The sequence below is a fragment of the Pecten maximus genome, chromosome 11 (genome assembly GCF_902652985.1).
Source record: "Pecten maximus chromosome 11, xPecMax1.1, whole genome shotgun sequence".
Lineage (NCBI taxonomy): Eukaryota > Metazoa > Mollusca > Bivalvia > Pectinida > Pectinidae > Pecten > Pecten maximus.
In genome coordinates this window covers 25128016-25151168 of record NC_047025.1, presented here as the reverse complement: position 1 = coordinate 25151168, position 23153 = coordinate 25128016, and the positions used below count along the sequence as shown (strand labels likewise).

The 23153-nt window shown below is 38.7% G+C and overlaps 1 protein-coding gene across 1 annotated transcript in view; it reads left to right on the top strand.

Moving 5' to 3' along the window:
• Nucleotides 1-23153, top strand: part of LOC117338520 (RAB11-binding protein RELCH-like) — a 238637-nt gene that overhangs the window by 187120 nt on the left and 28364 nt on the right. The window contains 2 exon segments of the mRNA XM_033899876.1: nucleotides 21668-21784; nucleotides 22457-22610. Of these exon segments, the coding sequence (XP_033755767.1) occupies nucleotides 21668-21784; nucleotides 22457-22610 (271 nt within the window).

Here is a 23153-nt window from a genome sequence, read left to right as displayed (position 1 = left end):
TATCAATACGAACAAGTAATCTTTTATCGCAAACTTCTCATTGTCTTCACGTTCTCTGTAAGAGATGAAGTAACTTAAGCGGGACACGTTAAATAAACACGAGTTAATATGCATCAGCTCACCGATGGAGATGTAAACAAAGCTAGGAGCATTCTCTGATACAGTCATTGTCTGTATCAGAAGCTAAGACATCCGGCATTGTCTCACACAAACAATCGTCCTTGATGACAAGTGATTGGGATTTTCTCGAATCCTAGCTGTAATGTTGGTTGTCAGCATATAGTTAAAACAAGCCAAAACAACTCATTTATATCAATCACTTCAGTTAGAAAATCATTAGTATTGTTTCCTGCTTTGCCATGAATCTCACGTCATTTAATTGCATTTGATTTGGCTTTAAATGCTTGCTGGCGTTAGGTCAAAGTGGGAATTGTAGAATATTAGGAAAGATGTTTTCCTTTTATTTACATTTCACTACAGTAAAACTCTGAAAGGTATTACCTGAGGGTTCACTTTCTTCGAAGCTAGGACTTTTAGTGAAAAGTTCATAATATTGAAAATAAAAAATAATAAAGACTTTTATGTCCTATTTGATAATTGCTGTGAAAAAATCATCCATTTTGCTTCCAACCTTTGGTAAAACCATGAACATTTCAACCATTGAAATAAACACTCTTTGTAACATTGGTGTTGTTTGAAAGTTAACTTTCATCTCCAAATAAGGAATGGTTAGCTGTCTAACCCAAGGCGTTATGAATGGGTTTATGATATTTGAGATGTAACCATCTGCAGTTAAGGTGTATGTGTGATAAGTGTGTGTGACTGAGCAGGCAGTCTTGGGAATTTGCACTAAAGTAATTTCTTTCAGTTTATGTTTTTAGCTCACCTGCCCAAAGGGCAAGTGAGCTTATGCCATGGTGCGGCGTCCGTCGGCCGTCCGGCGTCAACTTTTTCATTTAAACAACTTCTTCTCAATAACCAAGAGGCCCAGGAACTTCATATTGGGCCTGTAGCATACTGGGGTGAAGGGCTACAAAGTTTGTTCAAATAATTGACCTTGACCTTCATTCAAGGTCACATGGGTCAAATAGGCTATAATCTTCAAACGACTTCTTCTCAATAACCAAGAGGCCCAGGGACTTGATATTGGGCATGTAGCATGCTGGGGTGAAGGGCTACAAAGTTTGTTCAAATAAATGACCTTGACCTTCATTCAAGGTCACATGGGTCAAATAGGCTATAATCTTCAAACGACTTCTTCTCAATAACCAAGAGGCCCAGGGACTTGATATTGGGCATGTAGCATGCTGGGGTGAAGGGCTACTAAGTTTGTTTAAATAAATGACCTTGACCTTCATTCAAGGTCACATTGGTCAAATAGGCTATAATCTTCAAACGACTTCTTCTCAATAACCAAGAGACCCAGGGACTTGATATTGGGCCTGTAGCATGCTGGGGTGAAGGGAAACACAGTTTGTTCAAATAAATGACCTTGACCTTCATTCAAGGTCACATGGGTCAAATAGGCTATATTCTTCAAACAACTTCTTCTCAATAACCAAGAGGCCCAGGGACTTGATATTGGGCATGTAGCATGCTGGGGTGAAGGGCTACAAAGTTTGTTCAAATAAATGACCTTGACCTTCATTCAAGGTCACATGGGTCAAATAGGCTATAATCTTCAAACGACTTCTTCTCAATAACCAAGAGACCCAGGGACTTGATATTCGGCCTGTAGCATGCTGGGGTGAAGGGCAACAAAGTTTGTTCAAATAAATTACCTTGACCTTCATTCAAGGTCACATGGGTCAAATAGGCTATATTCTTCAAACAACTTCTTCTCAATAACCAAGAGGCCCAGGGACTTGATATTGGGCATGTAGCATGCTGGGGTGAAGGGCTACAAAGTTTGTTCAAATAAATGACCTTGACCTTCATTCAAGGTCACATGGGTCAAATAGGCTATAATCTTCAAACGACTTCTTCTCAATAACCAAGAGACCCAGGGACTTGATATTCGGCCTGTAGCATGCTGGGGTGAAGGGCAACAAAGTTTGTTCAAATAAATGACCTTGACCTTCATTCAAGGTCACATAGGTCAAATAGGTTATATTCTTCAAACAACTTCTTCTCAATAACCAAGAGGCCCAGGGACTTGATATTGAGCATGTAACATGCTGGGGTGAAGGGCTATAAAGTTTGTTCAAATAAATGACCTTGACCTTCATTCAAGGTCACATTGGTCAAATAGGTTATAATCTTCAGATGACTTCTTCTTAATAAACAAGAGGCCCAGGGACTTGATATTGGGCCTGAAGGGCTTCAAAGTTTGTTCAAATGAATGACCCTTGACCTACATTTAAGGTCACAGGGGTGAAATTGGCTTAAATCTGTAAACAATAATTTTGCGATAGCCAAGAGCCTCCTAGACCAGATATTAGGCCAATAAAATGCTGGAATGAAGGACAAGAAAATTTATTAATATGAATAAACCTAGCTTACTATGATAATCAGCATAGTATCTGTGGAAATGACCTCAATCAACTTCAAAGTTGCTGTAGAGCCAGGTGAACGATACAGGCCCATTGGGCCTCTTGTTATTCCAACCCTTTACTTTCTTCTTAACTCGTACTTCTACATCAATATTCTCAGTCCTTACATGAGCTCTCTGTCACCACCGTTCTCCATTTTTGCTTATCTAATTCACTTCTGCCTCATGTTTCCTTCATGTCTTAGAGTAGAACAAGCCTTCTCCTGCCAGATGGGCAAGTGATCTAATGCCGTGGCGCAGCGTCCGTCATCCACCCGTCGTCCACCCGTCGTCTGTCCGGCTCTCTGTTTGTCTGGCATCGACTTTTCCAATTAAACAACTTCTTCTCAATAAACAAGAGGCCCAGAGACCTAATATTAGGCATGTAGCATGCTGGGATGAATTAAGGGCTGACGAGTTTGTTCAAATGAATGAAGTTGACCTTCATTCAAGGTCACAGGTGTCAAATAGGCTAAAATCTTTCAACAACTTCTTCTCAATAACCAATAGGCCTTAGGGACTTGATGTTGGGTCTGTAGCATTCTGGGGTGAAGGGCTAACAAGTTTGTTGGAATTAATGACCTTGACATACATTTAATGTCACAGGGGTCAAATAGGCTAATTTTTTCTAACGACTTCTTCTCAATAACCAAGAGGCCCAGTGACTTGATATTGGGTCTGAAGCTTGCTGGGGAATTTTTGCATGAAGACTGTTTAATAGTTGATCTGTTGTGGCAATCCTGGAAAAAGTGTCAAATAATTGTCAGGTTTTAATGAAGATATAATCTTCATAATTTATTTGAGGTTTCCTGTTCTTAATTTAATTCTAAAAGTTATGTTTTGTTTCCAGGTGGATTGGATACAAATTGTTATTTAAAGGTCCAACTGAACCTGTGACAACCTTTAGGTATAATTAACTGTTTATGAAATATTCTTGAACTGTCCCTTGAATAAGTTCATGAACTATGTAGTTCATTGAATAATTCATTACTATATGTATTTCATTGAATAATTAATGACCTCAGTATTGACACAGTATTGGACCGGGTCAGTGTGTCGGGTACAGTGAAACCTGACTTTACCGACACTGTGGGACAGTGTCAATGTGTTGGGTACAGTGAAACCGGACTTTACCGACACAGTATAGGACAGAGTCAATGTGTCGGGTACAGCGAAACCTGACTTTACTGACACAGTATGGGACCGGGTCAGTGTGTCGGGTACAGTGAAACCTGACTTTACCAGCACACTGTGGGATAGTGTCAATATGTGAAGTATAGTGAAACCTGACTTTACCGACGCAGTATAGGACAGAGTCAATGTGTCAGGTACAGTGAAACCTGACTATACCGACACAGTATAGGACAGAGTCATTGTGTTGGGTACAGTGAAATCTGACTTTACCGACACTGTGGGACAGTGTCAATGTGTCAGGTACAGTGAAACCTGACTATACCGACACAGTATAGGACAGAGTCATTGTGTTGGGTACAGTGAAATCTGACTTTACCGACACTGTGGGACAGTGTCAATGTGTCAGGTACAGTGAAACCTGACTATACCGACACAGTATAGGACAGAGTCATTGTGTTGGGTACAGTGAAATCTGACTTTACCGACACTGTGGGACAGTGTCAATGTGTCAGGTACAGTGAAACCTGACTTTACCGACACAGTATAGGACAGAGTCATTGTGTTGGGTACAGTGAAATCTGACTTTACCAACACAGTATAGGACTGAGTCATTGTGTTGGGTACAGTGAAACCTGACTTTACCGACGCAGTATGGGACAGAGTCAGTGCATGTGCCAGGTACAGTGAAATCTGACTTTACCGACACTGTATGGGACAGAGTCAATGTGTCAGATACAGTGAAACCTGACTTTACCGACACTGTATGAGACAGCGTCAATGTGTCAGATACAGTGAAACCTGACTTTACCGACACTGTATGGGACAGAGTCAGTGTGCCGGGTACAGTGGAACCTGACTTTACCGACACTGTATGGGACAGAGTCAATGTGTCAGGTACAGTGAAACCTGACTATACCGACACAGTATGGGACAGAGTCATTGTGTTGGGTACAGTGAAATCTGACTTTACCAACACAGTATAGGACTGAGTCATTGTGTTGGGTACAGTGAAACCTGACTTTACCGACGCAGTATGGGACAGAGTCAGTGCATGTGCCAGGTACAGTGAAATCTGACTTTACCGACACTGTATGGGACAGAGTCAATGTGTCAGATACAGTGAAACCTGACTTTACCGACACTATATGGGACAGAGTCAATGTGTCAGATACAGTGAAACCTGACTTTACCGACACTGTATGGGACAGAGTCAGTGTGCCGGGTACAGTGGAACCTGACTTTACCGACACTGTATGGGACAGAGTCAATGTGTCAGGTACAGTGAAACCTGACTATACCGACACAGTATAGGACAGAGTCATTGTGTTGGGTACAGTGAAACCTGACTTTACCGATGCAGTATGGGACAGAGTCAGTGCATGTGCCAGGTACAGTGAAATCTGACTTTACCGACGCAGTATAGGACAGAGTCAATGTGTCAGGTACAGTGAAACCTGACTATACCGACACAGTATAGGACAGAGTCATTGTGTTGGGTACAGTGAAATCTGACTTTACCGACACTGTGGGACAGTGTCAATGTGTCAGGTACAGTGAAACCTGACTATACCGACACAGTATAGGACAGAGTCATTGTGTTGGGTACAGTGAAATCTGACTTTACCGACACAGTATAGGACAGAGTCATTGTGTCGGGTACAGTGAAACCTGACTTTACCGACACTGTATGGGTCTGAGTCAATGTGTCAGATACAGTGAAACCTGACTTTACCGACACAATGGGACAGAGTCATTGTGTTGGGTACAGTGAAACCTGACTTTACTGACACAGTATGGGACAGAGTCAGTGTGCCGGGTACAGTGAAACCTGACTTTACCGACACAATGGGACAGAGTCATTGTGTTGGGTACAGTGAAACCTGACTTTACTGACACATATGGGACAGAGTCAGTGTGCCGGGTACAGTGAAACCTGACTTTACCGACACAATGGAACAGAGTCAGTGTGCCAGGTACAGTGAAATCTGACTTTACCGACACTGTATGGGACCGAGTCAGTGTGTCGGGTACAGTGAAACCTGACTTTACCGACACTGTATGGGACAGAGTCATTGTGTCGGGTACAGTGAAACCTGACTATACCGACACAGTATAGGACAGAGTCATTGTGTCGGGTACAGTGAAATCTGCCTTTACCGACACAATGGAACAGAGTCAGTGTGCCAGGTACAGTGAAACCTGCCTTTACTGACACTGTATGGGTCTGAGTCATTGTGTTGGGTACAGTGAAACCTGACTTAACCGACACAATGGAACAGAGTCAGTGTGCCAGGTACAGTGAAACCTGCCTTTACCGACACAGTATGGGACAGAGTCATTGTGTTGGGTACAGTGAAATCTGACTTTACCGACACAGTATGGGACAGAGTCAATGTGTCAGATATGACAGGGTGTTGTAAAGTCATTATAGACAATGACAAGATTTGGTCAGATGCCTCAGGATGTCAGTGAAGTCAGTGGTCGGTAAAGTCAGATTTCACTGTATAATATCATCATTTTAGTCCTTTATACATTTGCAGATGTTCTGTACGTTCAGGGCCATTGTTTTAACAAATATATCAGCCTTGCGTTGGAAATAGGTGACACCTGCATGTTAGGCCTCACTTGGACCTTCGATGCGATTTTTGCTGCCGTCAACTGTGTTAATGCTATCTCCTGTTTATTTTCAGTTTCTTATAGTTTCATATAATTCAAATAAAGTTCAAGAATATTTGTTTAATTTTGTTTGAATGGACCAACTTTAGGGTTAACTGTTCATATATATATATATATACCGTGTAAACTTCCAAATTCTAGTTTGATAATTGTGTAATATGTATAACTTGTGTCAGTGATTATGAATGATATATGTAAAACTAAAAAAAATATATACAAAATTATAATATACATATGTAGTTTTTATCTCATGGTAGGCTTTCTTCTTTAAATATAAACACCAGAATCTGTTGACTTTAGTAACATTGCATGCTTTAGATACTTTAACTGTTCTGCAATGTGAGTATTGGTGATTATAAACATACAGGATGGTCCTATACCATTGGTGTGTATGGAGGGCTGGTATTCCGTCAGAAGGAAGTACAAATTCAATTTGGCAGCTTGTTTGGGCCCGATACGTCCATTAGTGATCATGCAACGTATAATCTCGCCTCATTGCGTTTTTTGGCCGTTGTTGGTTTTTGATGCCTACAGTGGAAAGGATGATAGTGTTTTACAGTTTCTAGGCTTATTGTGGGAACAATGCGATCTGTTTTTGTAAAATTGTACAAATCGGACCTACAAGTGCTATCACATTCAATAGGAAGCTTCCTAATATAGCAAAAAGCTTTCAAATTCTTTCAAGTTAATATTCTAAAATAATACAAACAAACACATATTGAGCAACCTTTCAAGTAATAACTGGTGAAAATTTTGTTGAATATAAAAAAGTAATTCTGCTCCTAAGTTATAAAAAAAATGAAAAAAGATGTATGAGGGAAGTTTAAGCGCAAGTTGAGACGGAGTGAATTTCTGTTGTAATATATATATCATCTGTTAAATCCATTAATTATATATCAGACAGAAGGAGGCTGTCAATCTATATTTGGGGTAATAAACTTCTATACACTGTGTATTATAAGCTATGTTACGTATGGTATTGATTAAATAAATAATGTTAAGGTCTACAAAGTAGAGTTATAGTCTTGACTAAATTATACACATGGTGCCTTTCAGCCCTCTTCAAACATGTTGTGGGAAATGTTTTGTTTTCTGTTGGTTTTCTATATTTCAAAGTTAATGTCAATTTTGCTATTGGAAAGTTACTTGGCACCAGAAAATGTCTATATGTGATGCTTAGCAACTATAAACAGTCCAACATGGCCATCAATTAGAATTTGCTTACAGGAAACTTTCTATATTTTGGAATCAAATTTCATCAGAAGGGTTTATTTCCCAGGAATAATCCCGAGATGGTGATAAATTATTATTGATAATTAGAAATTAAGCATGTTGGGCGTATGATGATAAACATCTATTATAGATGATCACTGATGACCGATCATTGATGACACAGGACGATCATATAATGACTACCGGTTTACATTTGCTCTTGCTCCTCGTCGTGACATAGATATTGGTCTTGTCATTACATAGAAGTACTGGTCTGTGAGATATTGATAACCCAGTTTTAGAAATAGATTAAGAATATTTTTTTCTTTCAGTCTCATTTACAGCGAGCTACAGTTTCGATAAACTGTGTCTCCTCTGGGGAACACTTGTAATTATATGATACAGATCCCTTTGAATGATTTCTGCCTCACATTTCTATCGAGATACCATTATGGGGTTAATTCTGCAAATATTACGCTCCACTACATTAAACAGCGGTCACTCAGAATATTTGTCTTCCCCCGAGACTCCTATGTACTGCTTGTATCTCAAAATCGATCATCAAATGATTGTAATATTTAACAATGAATTAGAATATACTTGAACGAATCATTTACCTCTGACAAATTCTGATGTTTTGTAATTAACTATGATTTAATGCCACTTTAACAAATTTTTTTTCTTTTTTTCTTTTTTCTCTCTCTCACTCTCTCTCTCTCTCTCTCTCTCGTATTTGAATAAATTTAATTGTTGTTGAGACATCTGAAGTTAAGCTTTCTAATATGAAATGGATTTTTGTTCTTTTAACCTTACAAAGACTGAAAATAGCTATATTTCCTTTTAGTCAGTATTTTAGTTGTAGTAACAAAAGTTACTTATAAGTCAGTGTTTGAGTTGTAGTATCAAAAGTAACTTTGGGAGTGAGAATTGTGTAATGCAGTAACAAAGGTATAATACTTTGTCAGCATGGTAACTCGGCCCCAGTAAACCATATAAACTGTATTCATGTAACTCGGCCCCAGTAAACCATATAAACTGTATTCATGTAACTCGGCCCCAGTAAACCATACAAACTGTATTCATGTAACTCGGCCCCAGTAAACCATACAAACTGTATTCATGTAACTCGGCCCCAGTAAACCATACAAACTGTATTCATGTAACTTCTGGCCCCAGTAAACCATACAAACTGTATTCATGTAACTCGGCCCCAGTAAACCATACAAACTGTATTCATGTAACTTCTGGCCCCAGTAAACCATACAAACTGTATTCATGTAACTTCTGGCCACAGTAAACCATACAAACTGTATTCATGTAACTTCTGGCTCCAGTAAACCATACAAACTGTATTCATGTAACTTCTGGCCCCAGTAAACCATACAAACTGTATTCATGTAACTTCTGGCCACAGTAAACCATACAAACTGTATTCATGTAACTTCTGGCTCCAGTAAACCATACAAACTGTATTCATGTAACTTCTGGCCCCAGTAAACCATACAAACTGTATTCATGTAACTTCTGGCCACAGTAAACCATACAAACTGTATTCATGTAACTTCTGGCTCCAGTAAACCATACAAACTGTATTCATGTAACTTCTGGCCCCAGTAAACCATACAAACTGTATTCATGTAACTTCTGGCCACAGTAAACCATACAAACTGTATTCATGTAACTTCTGGCTCCAGTAAACCATACAAACTATATTATGTAACTTCTGGCCCCAGTAAACCATACAAACTGTATTCATGTAACTTCTGGCCACAGTAAACCATACAAACTGTATTATGTAACTTCTGGCTCCAGTAAACCATACAAACTGTATTCATGTAACTTCTGGCTCCAGTAAACCATACAAACTGTATTCATGTAACTTCTGGCTCCAGTAAACCATACAAACTGTATTCATGTAACTTCTGGCCCCAGTAAACCATACAAACTGTATTTATGTAACTTCTGGCTCCAGTAAACCATACAAACTGTATTCATGTAACTTCTGGCTCCAGTAAACCATACAAACTGTATTCATGTAACTTCTGGCCCCAGTAAACCATACAAACTGTATTATGTAACTTCTGGCTCCAGTAAACCATACAAACTGTATTTATGTAACTTCTGGCCCCAGTAAACCATACAAACTGTATTCATGTAACTTCTGGCCCCAGTAAACCATACAAACTGTATTTATGTAACTTCTGGCTCCAGTAAACCATACAAACTGTATTTATGTAACTTCTGGCCCCAGTAAATCATACAAACTGTATTTATGTAACTTCTGGCTCCAGTAAACCATACAAACTGTATTTAAGTAACTTCTGGCCCCAGTAAACCATACAAACTGTATTCATGTAACTTCTGGCCCCAGTAAACCATACAAACTGTATTTATGTAACTTCTGGCTCCAGTAAACCATACAAACTGTATTCATGTAACTTCTGGCCCCAGTAAACCATACAAACTGTATTCATGTCACTTCTGGCCCCAGTAAACCATACAAACTGTATTCATGTAACTTCTGGCCCCAGTAAACCATACAAACTGTATTCATGTAACTTCTGGCTCCAGTAAACCATACAAACTGTATTTATGTAACTTCTGGCTCCAGTAAACCATACAGACTGTATTTATGTAACTTCTGGCCCCAGTAAACCATACAAACTGTATTCATGTAACTTCTGGCCCCAGTAAACCATACAAACTGTATTTATGTAACTTCTGGCCCCAGTAAACCATACAAACTGTATTTATGTAACTTCTGGCCCCAGTAAACCATACAAACTGTATTTATGTAACTTCTGGCTCCAGTAAACCATATACATACAAACTGTATTCATGTAACTTCTGGCTCCAGTAAACCATACAAACTGTATTCATGTAACTCGGCCCCAGTAAACCATACAAACTGTATTTATGTAACTTCTGGCCCCAGTAAACCATACAACTGTATTTATGTAACTTCTGGCTCCAGTAAACCATACAAACTGTATTTATGTAACTCGGCCCCAGTAAACCATACAAACTGTATTTATGTAACTCGGCCCCAGTAAACCATACAAACTGTATTCATGTAACTTCTGGCCCCAGTAAACCATACAAACTGTATTTATGTAACTTCTGGCTCCAGTAACCATATACATACAAACTGTATTCATTTAACTTCTGGCCCCAGTAAACCATACAAACTGTATTTATGTAACTTCTGGCCCCAGTAAACCATACAAACTGTATTCATGTAACTTCTGGCCCCAGTAAACCATACAAACTGTATTCATGTTACTTCTGGCTCCAGTAAACCATACAAACTGTATTCATGTAACTTCTGGCTCCAGTAAACCATACAAACTGTATTTATGTAACTTCTGGCTCCAGTAAACCATACAAACTGTATTTATGTAACTTCTGGCCCCAGTAAACCATACAAACTGTATTCATGTAACTTCTGGCTCCCAGTAAACCATACAAACTGTATTCATGTAACTTCTGGCCCCAGTAAACCATACAAACTGTATTTATGTAACTTCTGGCTCCAGTAAACCATACAAACTGTATTCATGTAACTTCTGGCCCCAGTAAACCATACAAACTGTATCCATGTAACTTCTGGCCCCATAACCATACAAACTGTATTCATGTAACTTCTGGCCCCAGTAAACCATACAAACTGTATTCATGTAACTTCTGGCCCCAGTAAACCATACAAACTGTATTCATGTAACTTCTGGCCCCAGTAAACCATACAAACTGTATTCATGTAACTTCTGGCCCCAGTAAACCATACAAACTGTATTCATGTAACTTCTGGCCCCAGTTAACCATACAAACTGTATTCATGTAACTTCTGGCTCCAGTAAACCATACAAACTGTATTTATGTAACTTCTGGCCCCAGTAAACCATACAAACTGTATTCATGTAACTTCTGGCTCCAGTAAACCATACAAACTGTATTCATGTAACTTCTGGCTCCAGTAAACCATACAAACTGTATTCATGTAACTCGGCCCCAGTAAACCATACAAACTGTATTCATGTAACTCGGCCCCAGTAAACCATACAAACTGTATTCATGTAACTTCTGGCCCCAGTAAACCATACAAACTGTATTCATGTAACTTCTGGCCACAGTAAACCATACAAACTGTATTCATGTAACTTCTGGCTCCAGTAAACCATACAAACTGTATTCATGTAACTTCTGGCCCCAGTAAACCATACAAACTGTATTCATGTAACTTCTGGCCACAGTAAACCATACAAACTGTATTCATGTAACTTCTGGCTCCAGTAAACCATACAAACTGTATTCATGTAACTTCTGGCCCCAGTAAACCATACAAACTGTATTCATGTAACTTCTGGCCACAGTAAACCATACAAACTGTATTCATGTAACTTCTGGCTCCAGTAAACCATACAAACTGTATTCATGTAACTTCTGGCCCCAGTAAACCATACAAACTGTATTCATGTAACTTCTGGCCACAGTAAACCATACAAACTGTATTCATGTAACTTCTGGCTCCAGTAAACCATACAAACTATATTTATGTAACTTCTGGCCCCAGTAAACCATACAAACTGTATTCATGTAACTTCTGGCCACAGTAAACCATACAAACTGTATTTATGTAACTTCTGGCTCCAGTAAACCATACAAACTGTATTCATGTAACTTCTGGCTCCAGTAAACCATACAAACTGTATTCATGTAACTTCTGGCTCCAGTAAACCATACAAACTGTATTCATGTAACTTCTGGCTCCAGTAAACCATACAAACTGTATTTATGTAACTTCTGGCTCCAGTAAACCATACAAACTGTATTCATGTAACTTCTGGCTCCAGTAAACCATACAAACTGTATTCATGTAACTCGGCCCCAGTAAACCATACAAACTGTATTTATGTAACTTCTGGCTCCAGTAAACCATACAAACTGTATTTATGTAACTTCTGGCCCCAGTAAACCATACAAACTGTATTCATGTAACTTCTGGCCCCAGTAAACCATACAAACTGTATTTATGTAACTTCTGGCTCCAGTAAACCATACAAACTGTATTTATGTAACTTCTGGCCCCAGTAAATCATACAAACTGTATTTATGTAACTTCTGGCTCCAGTAAACCATACAAACTGTATTTAAGTAACTTCTGGCCCCAGTAAACCATACAAACTGTATTCATGTAACTTCTGGCCCCAGTAAACCATACAAACTGTATTTATGTAACTTCTGGCTCCAGTAAACCATACAAACTGTATTCATGTAACTTCTGGCCCCGGTAAACCATACAAACTGTATTCATGTCACTCGGCCCCAGTAAACCATACAAACTGTATTCATGTAACTTCTGGCCCCAGTAAACCATACAAACTGTATTCATGTAACTTCTGGCTCCAGTAAACCATACAAACTGTATTTATGTAACTTCTGGCTCCAGTAAACCATACAGACTGTATTTATGTAACTTCTGGCCCCAGTAAACCATACAAACTGTATTCATGTAACTTCTGGCCCCAGTAAACCATACAAACTGTATTTATGTAACTTCTGGCCCCAGTAAACCATACAAACTGTATTTATGTAACTTCTGGCCCCAGTAAACCATACAAACTGTATTTATGTAACTTCTGGCTCCAGTAAACCATATACATACAAACTGTATTCATGTAACTTCTGGCTCCAGTAAACCATACAAACTGTATTCATGTAACTCGGCCCCAGTAAACCATACAAACTGTATTTATGTAACTTCTGGCCCCAGTAAACCATACAACTGTATTTATGTAACTTCTGGCTCCAGTAAACCATACAAACTGTATTTATGTAACTCGGCCCCAGTAAACCATACAAACTGTATTTATGTAACTCGGCCCCAGTAAACCATACAAACTGTATTCATGTAACTTCTGGCCCCAGTAAACCATACAAACTGTATTTATGTAACTTCTGGCTCCAGTAAACCATATACATACAAACTGTATTCATTTAACTTCTGGCCCCAGTAAACCATACAAACTGTATTTATGTAACTTCTGGCCCCAGTAAACCATACAAACTGTATTCATGTAACTTCTGGCCCCAGTAAACCATACAAACTGTATTCATGTTACTTCTGGCTCCAGTAAACCATACAAACTGTATTCATGTAACTTCTGGCTCCAGTAAACCATACAAACTGTATTTATGTAACTTCTGGCTCCAGTAAACCATACAAACTGTATTTATGTAACTTCTGGCCCCAGTAAACCATACAAACTGTATTCATGTAACTTCTGGCTCCAGTAAACCATACAAACTGTATTCATGTAACTTCTGGCCCCAGTAAACCATACAAACTGTATTTATGTAACTTCTGGCTCCAGTAAACCATACAAACTGTATTCATGTAACTTCTGGCCCCAGTAAACCATACAAACTGTATCCATGTAACTTCTGGCCCCATAACCATACAAACTGTATTCATGTAACTTCTGGCCCCAGTAAACCATACAAACTGTATTCATGTAACTTCTGGCCCCAGTAAACCATACAAACTGTATTCATGTAACTTCTGGCCCCAGTAAACCATACAAACTGTATTCATGTAACTTCTGGCCCCAGTAAACCATACAAACTGTATTCATGTAACTTCTGGCCCCAGTTAACCATACAAACTGTATTCATGTAACTTCTGGCTCCAGTAAACCATACAAACTGTATTTATGTAACTTCTGGCCCCAGTAAACCATACAAACTGTATTCATGTAACTTCTGGCTCCAGTAAACCATACAAACTGTATTCATGTAACTTCTGGCTCCAGTAAACCATACAAACTGTATTTATGTAACTTCTGGCCCCAGTAAACCATACAAACTGTATTCATGTAACTTCTGGCTCCAGTAAACCATACAAACTGTATTCATGTAACTTCTGGCTCCAGTAAACCATACAAACTGTATTCATGTAACTTCTGGCCCCAGTAAACCATACAAACTGTATTTATGTAACTTCTGGCCCCAGTAAACCATACAAACTGTATTCATGTAACTTCTGGCCCCAGTAAACCATACAAACTGTATTCATGTAACTTCTGGCTCCAGTAAACCATACAAACTGTATTCATGTAACTTCTGGCTCCAGTAAACCATACAAACTGTATTCATGTAACTCAGCCCCAGTAAACCATACAAACTGTATTCATGTAACTTCTGGCCCCAGTAAACCATACAAACTGTATTTATGTAACTTCTGGCCCCAGTAAACCATACAAACTGTATTCATGTAACTTCTGGCCCCAGTAAACCGTACAAACTGTATTCATGTAACTTCTGGCTCCAGTAAACCATACAAACTGTATTCATGTAACTTCTGGCCCCAGTAAACCATACAAACTGTATTCATGTAACTTCTGGCTCCAGTAAACCATACAAACTGTATTCATGTAACTTCTGGCCCCAGTAAACCATACAAACTGTATTTATGTAACTTCTGGCTCCAGTAAACCATACAAACTGTATTCATGTAACTTCTGGCCCCAGTAAACCATACGTACAAACTGTATCCATGTAACTTCTGGCCCCAGTAAACCATACAAACTGTATTCATGTAACTTCTGGCCCCAGTAAACCATACAAACTGTATTCATGTAACTTCTGGCCCCAGTAAACCATACAAACTGTATTCATGTAACTTCTGGCCCCAGTAAACCATACAAACTGTATTCATGTAACTTCTGGCCCCAGTTAACCATACAAACTGTATTCATGTAACTTCTGGCTCCAGTAAACCATACAAACTGTATTTATGTAACTTCTGGCCCCAGTAAACCATACAAACTGTATTCATGTAACTTCTGGCTCCAGTAAACCATACAAACTGTATTCATGTAACTTCTGGCTCCAGTAAACCATACAAACTGTATTCATGTAACTTCTGGCCCCAGTAAACCATACAAACTGTATTCATGTAACTTCTGGCTCCAGTAAACCATACAAACTGTATTCATGTAACTTCTGGCTCCAGTAAACCATACAAACTGTATTCATGTAACTTCTGGCCCCAGTAAACCATACAAACTGTATTTATGTAACTTCTGGCCCCAGTAAACCATACAAACTGTATTCATGTAACTTCTGGCCCCAGTAAACCATACAAACTGTATTCATGTAACTTCTGGCTCCAGTAAACCATACAAACTGTATTCATGTAACTTCTGGCTCCAGTAAACCATACAAACTGTATTCATGTAACTCGGCCCCAGTAAACCATACAAACTGTATTCATGTAACTTCTGGCCCCAGTAAACCATACAAACTGTATTTATGTAACTTCTGGCCCCAGTAAACCATACAAACTGTATTCATGTAACTTCTGGCCCCAGTAAACCGTACAAACTGTATTCATGTAACTTCTGGCTCCAGTAAACCATACAAACTGTATTCATGTAACTTCTGGCCCCAGTAAACCATACAAACTGTATTCATGTAACTTCTGGCTCCAGTAAACCATACAAACTGTATTCATGTAACTTCTGGCCCCAGTAAACCATACAAACTGTATTTATGTAACTTCTGGCCCCAGTAAACCATACAAACTGTATTCATGTAACTTCTGGCCCCAGTAAACCATACAAACTGTATTTATGTAACTTCTGGCTCCAGTAAACCATACAAACTGTATTCATGTAACTTCTGGCCCCAGTAAACCGTACAAACTGTATTCATGTAACTTCTGGCCCCAGTAAACCATACAAACTGTATCCATGTAACTTCTGGCCCCAGTAAACCATACAAACTGTATTCATGTAACTTCTGGCCCCAGTAAACCATACAAACTGTATTCATGTAACTTCTGGCTCCAGTAAACCATACAAACTGTATTCATGTAACTTCTGGCCCCAGTAAACCATACAAACTATATTCATGTAACTTCTGGCTCCAGTAAACCATACAAACTGTATTCATGTAACTTCTGGCTCCAGTAAACCATACAACTGTATTTATGTAACTTCTGACCCCAGTAAACCATACAAACTGTATTCATGTAACTTCTGGCTCCAGTAAACCATACAAACTGTATTCATGTAACTTGTGGCCCCAGTAAACCATACAAACTGTATCCATGTAACCACTGAAATGGTATTAAGCATGACATTCGAGATACAGCTAACGTTAGACCTACTGCGCTACGTAGGTCATGAGCTCAGTGCTATCGAGAGTGTCAGTGTTCTGTCAGATCATGTTTTCTAAACTGTCTGCATTGTACTGGCATTTTTATTAGCACATAAAGCGGATATTCCACTTGTGTTCATATACGTTTATAACAATGTTACACAATTCACAAAGTGAAAGTGCATTCAAGTCTGAGGTGGTACAGAACTCGATCGCCATTGTAAACTCAGTGAATGTATTCACACGCCGGCAAGAAAGTGATTCGTCTCTCAGAACAGAAGCACGCGACCCAAAATCTTCAACGGGAAATGAAGTGATCTGAGTTTACTATGTTCATTGAGGCGGAGCGAAGTGAAAATGTAAATATTTTGTATTATGATGACTCTATATGATCTTTTGTTTATACAAACTGTATTTATGTTACTTTTAAACATCAATTTTAACACGCAACAATTTTTAACTAAAACCTGACATCATTTTTACCTTGAACTGGATTTATTGTCTGTCTCCATAGTGATGATGACAAAGCGAAGTGTTTTGTTGCTATATAATGGTGGTACCATTCCCATCAGAACAAGAGGAACTAAAAGGTGATTTAATTTTATTGCCAATTTTAAGCGTAACAACTTTTATTGACAATAAAAATTATTGAACTATACCAAATCTCCGACCAGAACAAAGTTTTTACCCGTGTTGTCGTACAACTTGTAACGTTAATGGTGTTGGGAATGGATAATTATAGTCCTGGTGGGATTAAGCTGGTACAGCTACATTTTATGATATTACTGGTATTTCCAGATAGTAAAAATGTAATTAAATGTGGACAGAGTCAAACAATATCAATTAAAGTCTAGTAAAGCAATGTTCAAAATGATTTATGGTCCAATTTGACCTTTTTAAAGAATATCGTAATGAAAATAATTGGAGATCAAATCAATGCATGTTTCATAAGTTCCTTAGGCAAGACACTTCCCCCTTATTGCTGTGGATGGCATGTGACTGGCCTCCTGTATGTTGTTCAGTGAGGTAGTCACCAACTACTACAAGGAGTCTCCACTCTGGCTGTTCACTAAACCAAACAAACAAACATGTTTCATGAGTTTCAGACCTTCCTCTATTTTGTTGAATTCAACCAAAACATATAGGTGTAATGTTGTACAGTTTGGAGCACATGAATGTACTGGGCAACATTAATTCAACAAATTCACTTGCTCCCAAATAACTCAAACATGAGAAGGGCAGAAGAACCTTCTGACAGACTTGAAATGAATTTCGTGAGATGTCTGACCATATTATAGAAATGATATAGTTGATATTCCCAGATCTGTTGATACTCCCAGATCTATAACAGGAGTACCGATATTCTACCACATGATGGACATCCGTCAGTGTCCAACTTTCTGTCCTTATCTGATTTTTTGTGTCAAAATCAATTTCTATTATTTTTGCTATAATTATATGTCTGTAGTTGATACTGCCCTGTCAGTTTGTCATTAGTGATCAATAAAGCCACAATATATACTCCTCATGCATGGCAACAGGGAGGGGGTCGATTTCCTCCGAGTTCTCCCATCCTTCTCCCCGGATACCTCTCCTCCCTGATGTCACTCTACATCTCTTCACTTGTCCCCACTTTCTCCTTTTTCCAGCAGATATCTTGTTAGTATCCCTACCCACTCAATCCTAGTACATGGAGGGAGGATATATATATCTATATGTATTTTATTCCCACTTGATAAGATTGACTGTAAGTGTACACAGACAGATCCATATTTGGGTATAGCTATATATGTTAAATGGATTACAGTCGAATCTGTCCAAGCGACCATCTCTATTTAGCGACCCTCTGTTCTAAGCGACCATTTCAATTCCTCCCGAGTGTTTTCGCTATATATTTTAAGTCTATTAAGCGACCCTCTCTTTACGCGACCAGCGACCACAATTTTTTGTTCCCGTGATAAAAATAACTCTCCAATAAGCGACCAGAAGTCTCCAAAATGCCTTACATTACCATTTTCGCCTTAATAACACCCAAGTATTTTTACTTTTCGTGCAAAAGGACGGGAGATGAGGCGAAGTGACCGTCTGGAATTCTGACGATTTTCAGACGTTTTATATACGATATATCAATTTGCATGCGAAAGATAACATTAAAGGAATGCATAAACAGTTAAGTTACTGTTAAATCGTGATTTGTTATCTTTTTGAGACATTAAAACAGATATTTGCCAGTGAAAAAGTCGCCGTTTTTAAAGTAGGAAATGCAGGAACGTAAATAATAATCGGAGCGGAAATTCGGACCAAGATTTCAGGAATTAAAAAAATATATATAAATAATTTGAAAGTAATCTAATTAACCAATGAAATATATTTCTCATGTTAAATCTATGTATTTTGCCATGCTGAAAGAATTTCAAAAAATACATATAGTGATGAAAAATTAGCACAGTAATAATTATTAAAAAAAAATACACAAAAAAAAAAAAAAAAAAAAATTGTTTTGTTTTATTCAAAGTGGTGGTTCATTTTTCATATATATTATAAATCATTATTGCCAATTTATAAAGCAAATAAAAAGCTTATGAACATTTATTAAATTTAAGATACCATCTCTATTAAGAGACCACTCTCCATTAAGAGACCGTTTTCAACTTCCCTTGAGTGGTCGCTTAATACAGATTCGACTGTATATCTATATTGATAATACAGCTAGAATTGAAGATACTGATCACTTCAAAATAATTCTATATTATGCTTCGATGAATTAAGGTGGATTCTGATAAAACAATACTAATGTTATATAATATTATATATATCAGTCTAAAATTCTATTTCTATTTTTCTCCTTAGTAGTTTATGAGTGCTTGAGCCTATTCTCCAGTACTGTAGGAGATTCTTGATGGTCTAAACCTCATCTTAGACTGTAGAAATCTCCAGTATTGGGGGTGCATGATTCTTGACAGTCTAACCCTTGTCTCAGACTGTAAAACCTTCAGTATTGGGGGAAATTCTTGATAGTCTGACCCTCATGTGAGGCACAGTCTAACCCCCTCATGTGAGGCACAGTCTAACCCCCTCATGTGAGGCACAGTCTAACCCCCTCATGTGAGGCACAGTCTAACCCCCTCATGTGAGGCACAGTCTAACCCCCTCATGTGAGGCACAGTCTAACCCCCTCATGTGAGGCACAGTCTAACCCCCTCATGTGAGGCACAGTCTAACCCCCTCATGTGAGGCACAGTCTAACCCTCATGTGAGGCACAGTCTAACCCCCTCATGTGAGGCACAGTCTAACCCCCTCATGTGAGGCACAGTCTAACCCTCATGTGAGGCACAGTCTAACCCCCTCATGTGAGGCACAGTCTAACCCCCTCATGTGAGGCACAGTCTAACCCCCTCATGTGAGGCACAGTCTAACCCCCTCATGTGAGGCACAGTCTAACCCCCTCATGTGAGGCACAGTCTAACCCTCATGTGAGGCACAGTCTAACCCCCTCATGTGAGGCACAGTCTAACCCCCTCATGTGAGGCACAGTCTAACCCCCTCATGTGAGGCACAGTCTAACCCCCTCATGTGAGGCACAGTCTAACCCCCTCATGTGAGGCACAGTCTAACCCCCTCATGTGAGGCACAGTCTAACCCCCTCATGTGAGGCACAGTCTAACCCCCTCATGTGAGGCACAGTCTAACCCCCTCATGTGAGGCACAGTCTAACCCCCTCATGTGAGGCACAGTCTAACCCCCTCATGTGAGGCAGTGTAGAAATTTCCACTACTAGAGGAAATCTTTAATGGTCCAACCTCTGGCTTTGACTGTACTCAAGTTTCCTCCTATCCAGGAGATTTCTCATTCTTCTCCTGAATCTGAGACAAGGATCCCTGTTGTTGTTACATATATCACATCATCAATAGAATTTACATGTAGTGTAAGTGCATTCAGGCAGATAACTTGTGTGAAGTGATTTTCAGACCTGATATTCTGGTAATTTTTAGCACTATATGCAAAAAAATGAGTCTTGTTGGAAGTAAGAGCACAAAGGCTTTTCATCAATAACTACAGTAGGCTGTGAGATGTTGACAGGATGATATGCTACTAGCGTTACAACTTCATTGCAATATCATCCACATCACAGAATTTTTCCCGATAATTTTAAATTCTCACTGTTACAAAACACACTTTTATAGTCAGTGTGCGTGATTTGTTGGATCTGCCTCCGACTGTTAAATCATCCATGAAGATCAAGATTTTGCTGTCATTAGATAGTTCTTTGTAAAAAGCACATTGTCCTTGGCATTTCTGATAAGAATTCAGGAAATATTTATCACCATAGATAAGTTTTTGTGAAAAGCACGAAAACCTTGATGCTTTGGAGAATTGGAGAAACATTGAATTGAACCTCTTTGCTATTTATTTTTTCAGCCTGTGACTCATTTCCATGTGTGATTCAAAGTGGCATTGAGTTACACAGAAATAGTTGTACACATTAACTTTAATTTACCTGTACCTCAACCCTGTTACCATTGCCTGATTGACATACTTCTCGTGTCAAAGTCGTCATTGAATTCTACAAAGGTTGTTGGCGACCTGGTTGATAACACAAAATGGTTTAAAAGTTCTGAGCTTATTTTTCAACCCCAATGAAATGTTTGTAATTGTATGTTGGATGACATCATGTGTCAGGTCAATATTTGTGACTATTTTTTACCTGAAATGCTGTTAATATTATATAATTATTGGCTTTACACTAGGTTGAAACAGGGATTGATCAACCATCAACCTAATGATTGCTTCACATTATCAGTTAATATAAAATTTTCAGGTTAAGAAATGTCTGTATTCCCCTCAGTCAAAGACATTAATTGTATCATGTATCCTAAGATATTACACTTGTCTAATCATAATACTTAACTCCATACTGTTGTTTATAATGATTTGTTGTTTTTGTGTATTTTCAGTCATCCTACCTAGATTGGCAGCCATGGCATCAGCAAACAACAACCTGACGACGGAGGGTCGTAAGCGTGACATCGCCCTGCTACTGTTTGAGGCTTACAGTGCTATGTCCTGTTGTTGTATCCTTCCTTAGCTGGTGTGTTGAAGTTGATATGTGTTCACGTCAGAGGTTCTTATAACTTTTTCATGTGAGTTTGAATATCAAATTTTAAGCTCACCTGGCCGAAGCAGGATTTAAAAGATTTGGTCCATATCTGGTACGCCGGCAAGCTTTTGCTGTGGTGCAGCATCTTTTAACTTTACACTACTTGTCATGAACCCAGAGCAGATTTCAACCATATTTGGTATGGTGCATCCTTGAGTGAAAGGGAACCAATTAGGGGAACTGTAGTTATTTCTTCAAAATCCTCCTTCTGTAGAAATGAAAGGATTCGGTCCATATTTGGTCTGAATCATCCTTGGGTAGAAAGGCACCAATTTCGTATGAACAGTGGGTCTGAGTGGTGGGGCCCCAATACGGGAATTAGCAAATTTTGTAAAATCCTTCTTCTGTTGAAATGTACAGTATTTCCCCATATTTCCTGCCATATCCAGATGAGAAATACAGGCCCTCTGAGCCTCTTGTTTAACCGATGGAATTCAGTGTGCAAGCTCCATAGGGCATTGGTAATTATTTTTTATTATTTTCTATTATTTTTAATATTCTTTAGTCTAGAAGCAAAAACAAAGCAGTATTCTTAAGAATGTAAGGTCACCAATCCCCAGAGTTACTTCCCTTACATGATTGACAGTTATTAATGACCAGCTCGTCCAGGAGGCCATGGTGCCTGGCCTACGATGCCTCAAACAGGATGTGGCACAAATCGCTCCCGAACATGAGGAGGTAGTTTCATCCATGATCAAAGACTATGAATCAAAGATGGAGTCTGGGAGGCCAGCAGATAGGTAAGATGGCTACACCAGGCCCTGTTATTAGAATCTCCACATTGATAAAATGATATTTTTGGGGTAAACAAAAACATATAAAGTAATAATAAGCTCACTAAGCTTACCCAAAAGGTAAGTGAGCTTATGCCGTGATGTGGCATCCATCCTCTGTCAAATTCTTTCCAAACCAAAAATCTACAATCATGATGTTTGTCATGTACATTCCTTGCTAGGATGACACCAAACAGAGCTTGTGACAAAAATGGCCTTGACTTATATTCAAGGTTACAGTATAGGGGTTAAATTTATTAATACACTCAACTTCTGCTTAAACAAGTGGTCAAGAATCATCATCATGTACTTAATGGGAAGGTTCTTTATATGAAACCAGAAATAGAAATTACCTTGACCCAAATTCAAGTTTAAAATTTTATTTAAAACATTCAAATAAGTTTGATGATTAGCCAAAACGCCTACCATCATGATATTTGTTTAGTAGGTTGAGCACATAGCTTCTTGTGATGAATTCCCTCAATATAGCTTCTTGTGATGAATTCCCTC